The sequence below is a fragment of the Perissodus microlepis genome, chromosome 15, assembly GCF_051167445.1.
Source record: "Perissodus microlepis isolate ML-2025 ecotype Zambia chromosome 15, ASM5116744v1, whole genome shotgun sequence".
Taxonomy (NCBI): domain Eukaryota; kingdom Metazoa; phylum Chordata; class Actinopteri; order Cichliformes; family Cichlidae; genus Perissodus; species Perissodus microlepis.
The window spans coordinates 19,014,991-19,030,567 of record NC_140475.1 but is presented as its reverse complement, the minus strand read 5'-3'; the positions used below and the strand labels follow the sequence as shown (position 1 = coordinate 19,030,567).

Genomic DNA, 15,577 nt, shown 5'->3' with positions numbered 1-15,577 from the left:
ACAAATAAATATGCTAATTGGATACTTATTGCACATTACCTTTAGGGACTTTCTAGGTAGAAAGATGCGGCATTTAGTTATTAGCATTATGCCTTTTTGACTGCTATCAGTCAGCTTGTTTAGCCTACTGGCTACTAAATACTCCAACCTGCTAAAATCATTCACTCATTCGATTTGAGAAACATAACACATTTTAGCATGTGGTGGAAAAAGCTGCTCTTAATGGCAGAAAGAATTGTTTCCAGGGATTTCTATTTTTATCCTGCCTTCCAGCTTGGGGTGCAGGATCTTTTGTGTAATCCATGCTTACATATGTATTTTACACACAGACAATGTGAAAAATACAACACATTGCTATGGATTACTACTGAAAGTGCTAATTGCACTAAAAATGAGATGAAAAAATAACACCAACTAAATAGATAAGCATGTCTGTTAACAAAAAAACCCAACGCTTTAGCCAACTGGGGTTTTTCAACTACCTCAGGGACAAAGCTTTACCAAAATCTTCCAACTCAGACCCTGTGACAAGTGCAAAATTTGGAGTTTCTTAAAATATAATATTTAGTCTGTTGTCTGGAAATATTCCATCTCTAAACTGTTTTATTTACACTTACTCTACACTCCTCCCATCATGAAAACCACGTTTTTATGCCTGACATACTACAGTACTACACTCCCACCAGATGAGCTCATGCAGCCTGTCACGAACCGGGACATACAACCATGACAAAACAGGAGATGCACAGACAAATGCCAATTAAAAAGACTATTTATTTTAAATTAAAAAAACAAGAGAAAAACCTAAACTAACCATGTGTATAGTCAGTATAATTAGTGGCTTAAGTGAGTGCATGCTTGAAGAGACTGTGTACACAATGCTGTTTAGTGCAAAAACCCAAACTAAAATCCAGAATGTGTCTCAGGGAGGAGAGCCACTACACAGTTGGGTTCTGAGGGCCTTTATAGTGCACTGACAGAATGAGCCCAGGTATTGCCAGTGCCACTGATGGAAATGAGCCACAGCAGCTCTCCAGCACCTACAAATGAGACCTGCCCACACCAACAAGCAAGAAGGGAGACCAGGTGGCGAGCATCGCCACACTTTCCAATCCAATAAACTACCATTGCAGTTAGTAGTAAGTGGTTGATTAGTGCGGCAACAACAAAAACACACTGAAGGTCATTTTAAAATACACAAAATGTTTTATTTTACATTCTATCGAAGTTCCTGCTGGAAAGTGCTGTACTGCACAAGATGCTTCCCTCACCGCAAACTCAGGTTTACTGCTGGATAAATTTTATTTCCACATTAGTTAACTCAACAACCAAGACAGAGCACAGAACACAGTTGTTATCACCAGCTTTGGTTCCTATCCTCAGGGCTAGTTTAATCGCCACGGTTCAGTTCACCAGGACTATTAACAAACCAGATCTCCACATTGAAGCGCGAGCAGGCTTCAGTTCAGCTGACTGAGCCAACAGGCCCTTTCAGTAGCGACTGGAGTAGAAGGCTATAACAACCCACAACAGAAAACAAAGTGTCAAGTTCAAACTTACATGAAATACACTGCACTAAAGGTGTTAATTAGGTGTTAAAACATTTATACACAGTGTGTACTGTATATGCTTTGGAGTATAACCATAATTTACCTTTACATAATTTTCATAACCCAGAAATAAAGTAAACAGAGCAGAGCACAGAGGTTCGTTTTGCGTCCCTGTACCGTATGTCTGTCTTCACTGATCCACAAAGTGCCCTTTAGTTATTTTCCTTGACTAAATTGTAAGAATGGAGGGGGGGGGGGTTGCTCTTCTTACTGACCTTTGTACCGAGCTGGAGAGAAGAAGCACTCTGAAGCAGAATTGGATAGATGGGCTACAACTTTCTCCAGAAGGTCAGCCAGCACTGAGGAGAAAAAGCAGGCACATAAAAAAATCACAAGATAGCAGGTCTGCATTAAATATTGCGTTCAAAGGAAATCCAATGTAAACAGTCAAATGTCAGCTTTCAACTATTTTTAGATTGTTGGTTCCATCCTGTTTTCTACGCTATTAAGCAACTGTAAGTGGATTGGACAGATACTTTCCATGTAAGACGTACAGTGTGCTCAGCTGGCATAAAGTCATTAGCATTATAAATACTAATAAAAGATAATATATAATAGAAGTTTAAAAACAAACCTGCTTCACTTCTAGGATAAGGATGTCTCTGACAAAGTAAATTATAGCTCAGCGAAAAAATTACATGCACTGTAATACAACACAAAAAATGTACATCTTGTATCAACTGTGGATTCACTGGCCCCGACTGTCACTCAGTAAACTGTGTCAGCATGGCTTTTAGTGTCACTTCACACATCTGCGCAAAGAACCACCCACAGTCACTGAAGATCTAATTGTGGAAATAAGAGAGGAAGAGCGTGGTGAGGTAGGAAGAAACAGTAAATAAAGACGATACAAAACCAACCTTCTACAGGCCAAAGAGTTTAACCTATTGTTTTAACTCATAGTAGGCCAAATGAATAGACTGGTTTGTTTTAGTCTGTTTTGTGGCCAAAGAACTCCTGTCTTTTCAATGCGCTTTGTGCTGGCACACCACAGCACACATCACAGTTCAGGCGTTTTCTGCCAAATGCTCAGCCTCAGATGCCTCAGGATGTTACAGTAGAAGTCTGCATTTACAGGCTGAGCCAGAGGGACAAATGCATGGTGCACAACCTTGTGAAAGTCAAACATTAGTATGCACCACATTGCTGATCTGATGTGCCAACTTTGACATTGTAAACTCCCGTTCGACCCAAAACTCACCACCAGTCATGACCCTTGCCATGAAGTCAAGTCAGTTTGAAAGCTGATGCTCTGCGTAGGTTTGCCATCCGAGGTGAACGTGCATGTGCAGAAATGCAAGCAGTCAAAGTGAGATTGGGCTAAAGCACAGGAAGTCATCCAGGGGTGCACAGGACCATAACCTTATAGAGGATGTTGACCGAATTCGAATCAAATAGAGTTTTTTACACCTCAGCCATAAAAGGCAGTTGGGCAGGTGGGCGGTGTGGACAAGCAAGTTTATGAATATGAGAACGTTCACAAACTTTTAATGTTAACAATAATGAACTTGTTATCTCAGTGATCTCAACCTCAAGGTCAAGGTCAGAGGTCAAGTTTTCTGAAAATCTTGTGAATGTGATAACTTGAGAACACAGTCACCTAGAATTTTTACATTCATACCATAGGTATATCTACTTAAAGTCTTGGACGAGTTCAAACTCCAGTCTCTTTGACCACAAGGTCAGAGTTCAAGTTTTCTGAAAATCTAATGAATGTGATAACTCGACAATGAGGCGATGTAGGATTTTCCATATTGATACCATAGGTGCAATTACTTAAAATATTGGAGGAGTTGAAATCTCAAAACCTCAAGGTCAGAGGTCAAGTGTTCTAAAAAAATTCTGTGAATAAGATAACTTGAAAACAAGTCGACATGTATACGTGTATCTAATAGCAGCTGAGGGGTAGCACTGGCAGCTGCCACTATTTTTGTTTCTGGATTCAATGGATTTGGGAAAAGTAGGTATTATAGCTTCCTTGAAATTCCTGGATGGATTCTAGTCCCTTGGGCTGTTGTCTGCTGCTGTGTGAAGTTTGTTTGATTGGATGGCTCATATTTCACACTAGCTACCTTTGATTAACATTTTTCCACCTACCGTCCATTCTTTTCCTGTTTGTGTCCTGGTATAAAATACTTTTATTTACCTTTTTTGAAGCATGTTTTTGTTATACTACTAAATATGTGAACTAAGTGTAAGGTGTTTTGTAAACACAGTGGCACAGCCTTCCAATCATTTCACAAGCTGCCAATTCAGAGAAGACTAAAAGGGCTGATCAAACCTATTCACTCCGCAGCTCAGTAACTCTGAGCACAAGTGAATGCATTTCATTGATATGCTGCTGAGGAAAACCAATTAGGGAATCGATAAGCTGACAAGATAGTAAGGTATTGAACATGAAACAGTTCTAATTGTAAGTGTTTCAACCAAGAGATAGCATAATCAATATCATCATCCAGCTGAATAGAAGCTTGTCAAAGACAAGTGATAATCACAGTGTCTTCATATTCAGAAATAGACGCAAGTAACTGTTGAATAAACTTCCCAGGAAATCAGTTTCATTTAGTAGTCAGTTCATAAAAGATAAAACATTTCCTTCACTGAATGTTTCTCGAGAAGTGAAATACCAGGTTGTACGTGGTTAATGATGTGACACATGAAATAGCACTTCGACAGCAAAGAGAAGCCTAAATGATAATAAATCTTGATCGTGGTCTTCCAGTGAAAAGCCTCAAATGAGCTGTGGAGTAGTTGCTTTTACAGGCTTCAACAGTGTACTGATGAAAGGAGGCAATCACTGTGCAGTACATGCATTAATGACAAGATTGTCAGCCCTCCTTCATTTGAATATATTTTTGTCTTCGTTGAATCACAGCTATTTGCTCCTACATAGGAAAAGTAGGCGTAGGTGCAATTTCACAGTGGCTGTCAACGACATTGATGATGAGTCTTAAAAGGTTCATGGACATCAGGTTTATGTAATCTTGGTGAGGAAAAGTGTGAAGTGCACCTGAATTTCAATAAAAGCAATCAGGAGAAAAGGAGGCTAAATAAAAAAAAAAAACCCTGAAAACCTTCAGATTGTGTCATCTGGATTTTTTGTTCTTTTCACTATTAATATATTTAGCATATATTACACCCATCAAGTCAATAGAAAGATTATTTATTTGACCTTGTGCATCCAACACACAGAGGTGGTCTCCCTCCTGAATCTGGATCATCAATGTTTATGTAGTCATATTTTCATAGGACTGCAGTCCTGTGAAAAACTAAGTCCACCCCATGATTCACCAGCTTGTAAAAAAACCTTTAGCAGCAATAACATGAAATAATTGTTTTCTGTGTGACTTTATCAGTCACATGGACATTATTGTGGAGGAACTTTGAGCCAGTGTTTCTTACAGCTTTGCTCCACTTCATTGAGGTTTACAGGCATTCTTTAATGTGAAGAGATCAATCCACAGCATTTCCATAAGGTTAAGATCTGGACTTTGACTTGGCCCGTGCAATACCTTGCTTCTTTTCTTTTTTGGCCACTCTGTTGTAGATTTGTTGCTGTGCTTGGGATGATTATCCAATTGCATGACTCAGTTTCAGCTGTTGAAGAAAGCGCCTAAGATTTGACTCCAGAATACTCTGATACACTGAGTTTATGGTCGATTCAATGACTGCAAGTTTCCCAAGTCGTGTGGCAGCAAAATAAGCCTAAATCATTGCCCCTCCACCACCAGGTGGTATGATAAGTTTGTGCTGATATGCAACAAAACATCTCTACTCTGGTGTTAACTGTCCAAAGGACATTGTTACAGAAGCCTTGTGGTTTGCTCAAATATAACTCGCAACACTAAGTCGTACTGTCAAGGTCTTTTTAGAGGGAAGAGGCAACCGTTCTAAATAAGCCATACTTGTTCTTTTTCCAGTTGTACTGTCACGAACTTTAATATTCATGATCCTGCTACAGTAAATGAGGCCTGTAGGTTCTTAGATGTCCCTCTCACTCTTTTTTCTTTTTTCTGAGCATTTTGTAGTGATCCCTGTAGTGATCCCTGTAGTGATCCCGTACAAGTCAGGAGTATCGGAACAGTTGAGACGCATTTTTTCTAAACACCACGTCTCTGTGGCTTTTAAACCCCAAAACACGCTACGCCAAAAATTGGTCACCCCAAGGATCGGGTCCCCCGACATCAACAGAGTAACATAGTGCACGCTGTTAAGTGCCAGGAGGATTGCCAGGATTTATACATCGGGGAAACCAAACAACTTCTGGCGAAGCGGATGGCACAACACAGAAGAGCTACCTCGTCGGGCGAGGACTCTGCAGTCTATTTACACCTACAGGCCAGTGGACACTCTTTCAATGATGAGGATGTACACATCCTGGACAGGGAGGAACGCTGGTTTGAGCGCGGAGTCAAGGAGGCCATTTACGTGAAAAGGGAAAGACCATCTCTGAATCGAGGAGGGGGCCTAAGGGTACATCTTTCGCCATCTTACAATGCTGTGATTGCAGCCATTCCCCAGCTCTCTGTGAATGGTACTCATGGCCATTGATCTGTGGTCTTTGATCAGTGGGTTTTGGTCAGTGGTTGTTGATCAACGGTCATGAGAATTTGCATAATTATAATGAAGAAACTGGCCTCCCAGGCCTTTGTTCGTTCAGTGGGCTGGTTTCAGTCATTATGCAAATGTACTGTTTATAATATTGGGGAAACCTGCAGTCAGCTGAGACTGAAGAAGTCACTTGGATGAGTGATGAAACGTTTCTCCCACTGAAAACGCTACGTCCAGATGAAGAGAATCAAGCTTTGGAGTTTTTCTGAGCATTGTTCAGACCACATTTCTAGAGTGTAGCAGTAAACTGCACAAATTTCTGCTTTTAGTGAGGTGTTTAGACTTGTTGATAATCAGCTAATCAAGTGAAATCTGATTAACAGTGTCAGATTGCTGAAGAGTCCTGTAAAAAAGTTGATGAAATGAAACACACCAGTAAGAAAAAACAAAGGATAAAAATGATTTTAAAGTAATTTAACTGTGCTAGTCTGGCAAATTAACACAGTTAAACTGTTTGTTCATACTTGTTTGCTTTTGCTTCCATTTACCATCATCCCTTTCCTTTGTTTCTTAATTTTTCATCCTCTCGCTACGATATCAAGGGATATGCGAAGCTCACCGCCAATCCTTACAGCAGTTTCTCCAAACTGCCACCTCTGGCTTAGCTCAGTGCTTCATTATCAATCAACATTTTTCATTTCCATTGGGGGTTGAGCTCCTTGCTAGTGGATGTACATTTAACTCTTTTCCTTCTAAAGACATCATGTGACAAAACCTCTAATGTCAATCCGAGGGAGATAAATAAAGGTGTTTTTTATTATAGAGAGTCAAAGAATCCTTAAAAAAAAACGACTAAAGAAGAATTCTTAAACACTAAAGATGCTGTCCTGCCCCTGCTCCGAAAATACTCTGATAATGAAGCTATAAACATGTACAAGCACAATCTACAGGGAAAAAGTCCCTTTAAACCTTATTTTGGGCAAAGTCACCAAACCTTTGAAGTATTTTTTTATTAGATTTGACTCTTGATTCTATACATGAAGCTTCAGTCGTGTCCCAGTGACCAGTGAAATTAGTTTTAGCTTTCCCATTTATATAGGTACTGAATTCAGAATAACTGCATCACACAGATGCAGAACAGTGGAAAGAGAATAATACTTTTATTTTATTTAAATAATTCCTTAGATCAGGGTGGTGGTCTCTTGGTGGTGTTACTAAACAACTATTTTACACTCACACTTTATGTGTTATTTACAGTCACTTAATCACTCTGTCAGTCAAGCAAATCTGTTACTATAAAACAGCAAACACCAAATCTAGTCACTTCTTTAGTCTTAGTTAAATTCGATTTATCTATGAAGGCTTTCAGGAGGCTTAAAATGTTCTTGCCCAAACTATCCTTGGCATTAACGAAACATAAATATTTGTGACAACATGGCTTATGTGAAAGCCAATAGAGCTTATTTCAATGTGATTAGAAGGTGTAAGTGCTCACCTTTCAAGATGCATACATAAACTTTACTCCTACCATCAATCCATGCCATTAAGTAATCAACTAACTGCAGCACCGCTGGGTCCATAACTTCCTCTCCAGCAGAGCACAAGCAGTTAAAGTTGACAATTCACTGTCACCCACCATTATTCTCACTCCCACAGGGCTATGTACTCCATTTCTCACTACAAACGATAAATTACAACTACTCTTGGCTTAAAACACGGGGAAAACACGCGCATTCTTGCACTTGTCAGTAACAGCAGAGAAAGGGGAGAAAGTCTTTCTCCCCTAGTATTCTGTGTCTTACTTTCTCCATCTTAACATTTCAAATACTGAAATCGTAGACATACCAGTGACACTTCGAAGCGTTGTCTGTTAACAGAGACGCACAGTTACCTGCTTCTCCAACCTTCTTCTTCGGTACCGAAGCATTGCGGAGCAGTTTTTTTCTGCTTTTGTCTATTTTTTACATCATTACAGTTGAACCACTGAGAACAAACTTAAAGTTAACTTTTTCAGCCAGTAAGCTCCTTGGTATTCCCATCTACAATTTAAATGTGTCCCCTCATCCCTGATCCACAAAACACTCACAATCAAACCATCCACTCCACCAGCTTTTCACACTCTTTTCTTCCTTGTGTTCCTAGATATAAACTACTCTGGTGCTCTCAAACAAAAAGAGAAATCCTCCATGGGGTGCACAGTGTTAATATATGCCTTTGTCTTACTGTTTGACTCCTTTAATTCAAACCCTGCATTTTTCATCTTTTTGGTCAAATAATATTTTCCTTAAGGAGAAACTAAGAAACAACAACAGTCATTTTTTTTAAAAAGATTCTTTAAATTGCAAATCTGATGTGGCAGCCAAATTTACACAGAAATTATACTGAGATCTGTCATCATTCTCCACATTCCTGGAGGCAAAGAAAAATAGCTAAAGCAAATGGAGCAGGTACACTGAAGGTGAATTAAGCTGTAGGTACAAAATAGTTCAAAAATGACATTAATTCGACGAGCTTCTTCACAGGTTTTTCTGAAATCGGTGTTACATGTTCTAATTGGTGTGACTGTTACCACTAGCCATTTCTTTCTAAAATCCACAAGTTAGTCTCCTTTCTGGTACTGTTGTTTGAAATGAAATAGCATGAAATACATTATCACCAATCCTCAAGAAGTAACGCTCAGTCATACCCAGCACAGTTTGTGAACTACTCTTCATGACCCTTCAGTTAGCTTTTCTATACTTTTTAAAAATAAAAAATTCTCTCACACTTTAAGAGAAACATTTTTAGTGTAAAAAGATAATTTGCACTTTTTTCAACTGCTGCGAGAGCATCTCTTCTACAATCAACACAGGGGGGAATGTAGTGTATTAGAAATGTGATGCGTTTAACTAGATGTGAGAGAAACAGAAACCCAGAGAGCCAGCAGCTTACCCTTTCCACTTAACACGTTGGGTTTTGACGCCATGACTTTACAGTACAACGTTCGGCAGGCTTCCATCCAGCTTCCGTCATTCTTTGGATCTTTCCATGAAGACAGAAACGCACTGATCTCGGAGTCTGAAGACAGACAAAGGACTAGAGGTGAAAAAAAAAAAATCACAATAACACTAAGATATTATTAGTGAGTTCATCAATGTTCCTCCTACCCGGTGAGGTATGTAGGATGTCTGGTGGATCCAAAGTGTAGCAGCGAGGTACGGGATAGCATGAAAACCAGGGCCAGGGGTAAGGATGTTCTCCTTCTCCCTAGAGCATGCAGATTAAAAAAAACAAAACCTGATGCCCACTTATTACAATGTTTAATACGTTATGCTTAAATCCACACGGTTACAATGTCATGATAACAAAAACATATTAAGATGTGGTGATTAGCACTGCAAGTCCTTGCAGACTTGCATGAGTCACGTTATTTCCATTTATTCTCTTTGTCTTACTCTGACTATTTTATGGCTGTTTTTCTGAATTTTTGACACATTATTATGCAGGGCTGCTAGGATTTGTTTGTAATTCAATGGAATATACTTTATCTTTCTGATGATAATGTATGGTGACAGTATTTCTGAAACACGGAAAATTATGAATAGCGTAGTGCAGTTAAACAGTGTTGATGAATTCATTACTGAGCAATTGTTTTGCTCTGAGCTGGTAGCAGTTCATAAAATGGTTGTTTATATTTATGTGCCATCACTTATTTCCCCCTCTCTTTGTTTTTTTCTCCCCTCTTTTCCTCCTTCATTTATTTCTTTATTTGTATAACCCACTGCCATTTAGTGCCGCATTCATTATTTTTCTCATTACTTATTTCTGAAGAACCATAACTTTTGGGTCATAACTCAGCATGTGACTTGCCAAAATAATATGCTCTAAATGTTAATGAAGTTTAGAAAGCAGGCCTCTTTATCCAATTGTCTGTGCCCTACACTCATGATAATCCCTGTTGGTATTTGAGTCTACCACTCAATGATGTGCTTGTCTGAAGATGTTGGAAAAAATTGGAATGGCACACAATCTGTATGCAGCTTGAGAACTTGTAATGAATATGTGAGCAGCATGATATTGGAACTGGCTACACTATTGGCAGGCTAGTCAATTACAGAGACAGACAACTATTCAGGATCACAGTTGCCGCTACAGCCAAACCTGAAGTGCTAAATGACATTTTTTTGTTTGTGTGTTTGTTTGTTTGTTTGTTTGTTTTTGTTTTTTGGTTTTTTTGGGGGGTGGGGGTATATGACAGGAAACAGGAGCACTTGAAGGCACAGAGACAAACCCCACAAGACCTTGCTGTTACTGTAGGTAACAAAACGAGCCTTTAAATTTCTGTGTCCTTACATTATTAGCAAGCTGATGGAGAGGTAAGTTTTCAATCCTGTTTGTTGGCCAGCAAGGTTACACAAAAACTACCAAGCTGGGTTTCATTAAATTCATGGACATTCAATTTGAGTGCACCTCTAGTCACTTTTTTAAAAAGTATAAGACAGGGTTCCTCAGAGTGTCTGTCATGGTTCGGCTCATGAGCCATGATAAGTAATGGGAGAGGCACATTAAAAACTGCACAATTTATCAACCAAAAATAAACAATCACAGTTAACTTTATAAGGTGTCTAGTCAGTTTTATCAGTGTGTCAACAGATGGATGAGTGTTTGGATGGTAGGTGTGTGGTGTTGTGAGTGTGAAACCTAAAATAATCAGACTAAAGCCAACCAAAAAGATAGCACGGTGCTGGGTGGATGGACAGAGAGCAAAAGCCAGCTTTTAAATGCCCCAAGGAGACTGACCGGGTGCTCCCAGTTGTGCTAATTAACTCAAACTAAAGGAACAAGCAAAACAATACAGATGGACACACACAGCAGGCAGGGCAGAGGGCTGTCACAATACAACTGTATTTTTCGTTTGTTCGTTATTGCTTTTTTGGGATTTTTTGGGAATTTCACTCACAGCATTAAACAGTTTCTTTAAAATCCTAAATTACATTGCATTGTAATGAATGTAACATTATGCTATGTAATACGATACTAGATACAAAAGAAAATAGTTGATGTTTGATGTTGCAGATCTCTGCATGTGTGCACAGCTGAGTAAAGTTGCACAGAGGCTTTTGTGCTCAGTGTTTTGCTTTTATACTGATGTCTGACTGTAAACCTCTCTGCTCATTTTATAAAGTAACTTTGCTGCCAGTATGTGTCTGTTTTTAGGCATCATCCCAACATAACACGTCTAGCTCTGCTGTTACATTAAAGAAGCGGAACACAAAATATATACGGCTCAGCTCTAAACATTTGGAGTAATAGACTTGTACCATTTACAGTGAATCACTTCATTTCATGCCTCTAAAAAACTTGTTTTATTTGTTTTGAAGACTTCACACAAATTAAGAACTTATTTAACAGCTTTCTATTTCTTATATTCTCTACAAGTAACAGGGGAAGGGCATAAGAGAGACCTGTGAAACATGACGGAAACAATTTACACCTTCCCCCTCTTCCAAATTATATTTCATATCCTCTCCTTGACCTCAGCATAAATTAGTTCCTGTTTGCAGTTCTGCATAAACAACACCTAAATAATTTATTTCTATCCCAAAATATGCTGAGTAAATAAGCAAATAAACCTGCAGGCTTCAAACAACTGAAGCTCTGATGGTAATCAGTAGGACACTTCATCTGTAATAAACTGTGAGTAGCAGAAGTGCAGAACAGAAGTGGAGGGATGGGTTTTTGCACGGATTGTGACCAGAGGGAATACTGAGTTTGAGGAATGGTGAAGGGAAAAATAAAAACAAGTCAAGTCTCAGCTTATGTTGTCCCTTTGTTATTATTCGTATGGTTTTTTATACTCAAAGCTGCCGGGCCATTTAGTGTTACTGTGCCTGCTCTCCCTGGGTCCTGTCTCTGTTTTTTCCCCTGTCTGATCTGCTATGTACCTAAACCTTTGTTGCCCACTAAAGTGTGCCTTTTTTGAACTGTAACCTCCTAGCTGCAGGTTGTGTATTTGAGTCCTGCGGTGTCCATGTTTACTGGCTGTGAAACAAAAAAAAGGACAAGATGATCCTATGAAACAACAAAAAAAACAACAGCAGTGTTACTGGCCCAGTAGGTCCTCTCTTTCCCTGAATCCACTGTAACTTTTTTCCCTGTTGACTTCACTCTGCAATCAGAAGCTGACTACAAAAACTGGTGAGAAGGGTTAGCCAGGGCCAGTGGGCCAGTTTTGTACAAAACAAAAAACAAAACAAAAAACCAATTTTAAGTGGCAGCAACAGTCAAATCAGCATGTAGAAAGGTATGACTAATTCCATGCAATTCAAAGGAAAGCTCACCTCTTGCAAGTCTCGAGGAGGGAGCCTCCTCTCAGATGGTCCTCCAACGACACTAACACGAACCAGCACATGGTTCCTCTCCACTGACAGACTGTCTATGATGATAGTCCTGAGAAGAACAGAGAAGACTGGAGGTTATTTTACTGACATTTATTAAATCAAGTTAAGTTTCCGGACGTTTAGCAAACCCTCTTTGAAGGGAGGTTAAAGAAGAGCTCAGCAATGAACATGGAAATCAGCCTTGATGTCATGCATCTTCAGTAGTTTGTATAGCATAGGTATTTCTAGTTATGACTTAAAGAGAAAACATATATAAATATAAAAGGAACTTTTGGCCAATTATGCCTACATGGCATGTGCAATTACTGAAATAACATTCCAAGGCAAGATTACCCTTCAAATGAAAATGGAACCACACTGGAAGTCACTCTATGCGTTTTTAATATTCAAGTCCTGTGAAGTACTTTACACAGAGTTTGAAGCCTCTCAATAACTTAAACTGTACACTGCTGTGAGGCAAGTTAGAAAAGATAGCAGGGTTTTCAAGTTAGAAATTCAGATTAGATCAGAGAATATTCCAATTATAAAGGCACTTCCGGATTGAAGGGTGTCAGCCATGCTGGATAGTTCTATCAGCTGCAGCAATTTGGACTTGAAATGAGTAATAAAAAGGACTGTTCTCTTATATGGTGCTCTTTTTGCGTGCCTGCTTGGCACAAAAGGGAATTTGCATACATTTTTAAGCACGAAAAAAAAAATATATACACCCTCGTGGCTAAAAGAAGTGTAGTAAAAGAAAATGATTGATAAATCCTGGTGTTATTCATATTGAAAAGGTCAGAAGCAAAATATGAATAAAGAGACGGGCAAAAGAACTACAACAGAAAAAGTCAGTCATGAAATGCCAAAAATGTGTTACGTTTAGATGACACTGAATGGAGAAGAAGGAAAGGGATGAGAATAAGATAGAAAAGAAATAGTACGCTCATAATAACAATGAGAAAAAGAGAGGAAAAGAGATCAGGAGATGGAAGGATGAATTAACGACTCATCACTCTCAAAAATTGAGCTAGCACTCAGACATGCCATGCGAGCTGGCATTTCAGGGCCATTCCCATTCAAACCAACAGCAATGACTCTGCCAGAAATTAACAACAGAAAAGGGCTCTTGAATATAAACTCTCGGAAAGGGCCTTTTCCCTTTCTTTCTGCTTTATTTTATTTGTCACAAGGCAAACGAACAATTTCTCATCCTGAGCACTGATTAATTTCAAAAGTGTTCTGTCATATCGAAGTGATTCACAGAGAAACAAAACCTTCAAATATGAGAGTGACTGTGACAGCCGAGTGGGCATAGAGAGATTATGAAACAGCTTCCGCTGAAATTAGCGCTTTTTGTTGTTGGAGTTCTTCAGATTTCAAGTAAACATGCTTTTCCTGAAATTATTTTACATCGTATGTTTGAATTTTACAGTAAGCTCATAGACTGTAGATAAATGATGGCCACTATAACCACTGTGACACCACTCAGTGATTTGTAAAGTCCTGTTTTGGAGCCCTGGCTGACTGTTTTATCATCTATTTTACTCAATTCTGGGCTCATTAAACATGGCTTTCAAGTAGCGACTGAGAATGTAAGCTCATTGGGAAAATGTCTGCTAAGGTCATATTAAAGCAACGATGCAATTTTCTTGTAGATTTATTTGGTTTTGAATGGCACAGCAGTCACCCTCTGCTTGCCATAAGAAAGAATTTAGGTTAGGGCAATTTTTTTATTCCAGAGGTGACGTCTCCCAAGTATGGAAGCCCGTTTCTGCCACTAAAAAAAAAAAAAGGATCCATAACTCAAAATTTCGAATTATTTTCTCGAAATTCCGAGTTATTTTCTCAAAATTCCAAGTTATTTTCTCAAAATTTCGAGTTACTTTCTCGAAATTTTGACATATTAACTCGAAATTTCGATTTATTAACTCAAAATTTTGAGAAAAGTAACTCGAAATTTCGAGTTAGCGCTGCCAATCAGTAATCTACGTGAATGACGTCATTTCCTTGTTACCCGGAAGCTGAAGCCCTCAGCTACAAATGCTACAGCTAAGCTACCGGTATTACATCCAGTCGTGAATGCACAGATTGCTGAGTGTTTTCAGCCTGGCTTCACAAATGATGAAATCCCTGTGTTATTAGTTGAATCACATGGTGTTACTATCAGCAAACGTACTCGCGAAAGCGCCAATTTGTTGGGATCCGTTTTTGAGTGCGCGTTCCCCTGCGCCATATGCTTCCGGGTAACAAGAAAGCGACCTCATTCACGTATATTTTTGATTGGCAGAGCTAACTCGAAATTTTGAGAAAAGTAACTCGAAATTTTGAGTTATATTTCTCGAAATTTCGAGTTACTTTTCTCGAAATTTCGAGTTAATAAGTCGAAATTTCGAGAAAATAACTCGAAATTTCGAGTTATGGATACTAGCTTTTTTGTTTTTATTTAGTGGCGGAAACGGGCTTCCATACCCAAGTCCTGGGGTGCCAGTAAGCATTGCTTTGTCCACTGGGATAAGTCATTTATGAACACAGTGTCCTTTTTCACCTGTACCCTGCCCATTAGTGATTAGGTGCATGCTCTAATCCTAAATCACAACTTCTTTCTTAACCTAACCAAACAGTCTAAACCTTACCAAGTTGTGTTTAACGCATGAATGTAACCAGTGAATGCATACAAAAGTAAACACAAAGAGTCAAATGAGATGTAAAGTCACCTTTCCAGCATCACAACGTAGACATTTTAGATCTCTAAAACAGGACCATTATTTCTCAGGACCTAGTAAATGTGTGTCACCAACACTGAAAGATGTCCCTCCCTTTTGTGTGCCTTCTTCCTGATTTGTATATATTCTTCTTCTTTGTATATACTCATCTTGTCTGTTATTATTCTTGCCATCCTACTATGTATATTTTTTTTCCATGCACAGTTGGGGTAGAGCGCCCAGAATTTCATTGTACATATACAATGACAATAAAAGGCTATTCTATTCTATTCTATGTAACAAGGAGATGTGGGTGGTAACTGAAAAAAAAAATCACATTATATTACACCTC

At 38.9% G+C, this 15,577-nt stretch overlaps 1 protein-coding gene across 4 annotated transcripts in view; it reads right to left on the bottom strand.

Annotated features, from left to right (window-relative positions):
* Positions 1 to 15,577, bottom strand: part of tbc1d32 (TBC1 domain family, member 32) — a 92,198-nt gene that overhangs the window by 39,695 nt on the left and 36,926 nt on the right. For all 4 annotated transcript variants that reach the window (XM_084952538.1, XM_084952540.1, XM_084952539.1 and 1 more), the window contains 4 exons: positions 12,482 to 12,590; positions 9,308 to 9,407; positions 9,093 to 9,218; positions 1,826 to 1,909 (listed from right to left, as the gene is read on the bottom strand). In XM_084952538.1, coding sequence (XP_084808664.1) covers positions 1,826 to 1,909; positions 9,093 to 9,218; positions 9,308 to 9,407; positions 12,482 to 12,590 — 419 coding nt within the window. The remainder of the gene's footprint in view (positions 1 to 1,825; positions 1,910 to 9,092; positions 9,219 to 9,307; positions 9,408 to 12,481; positions 12,591 to 15,577) is intronic.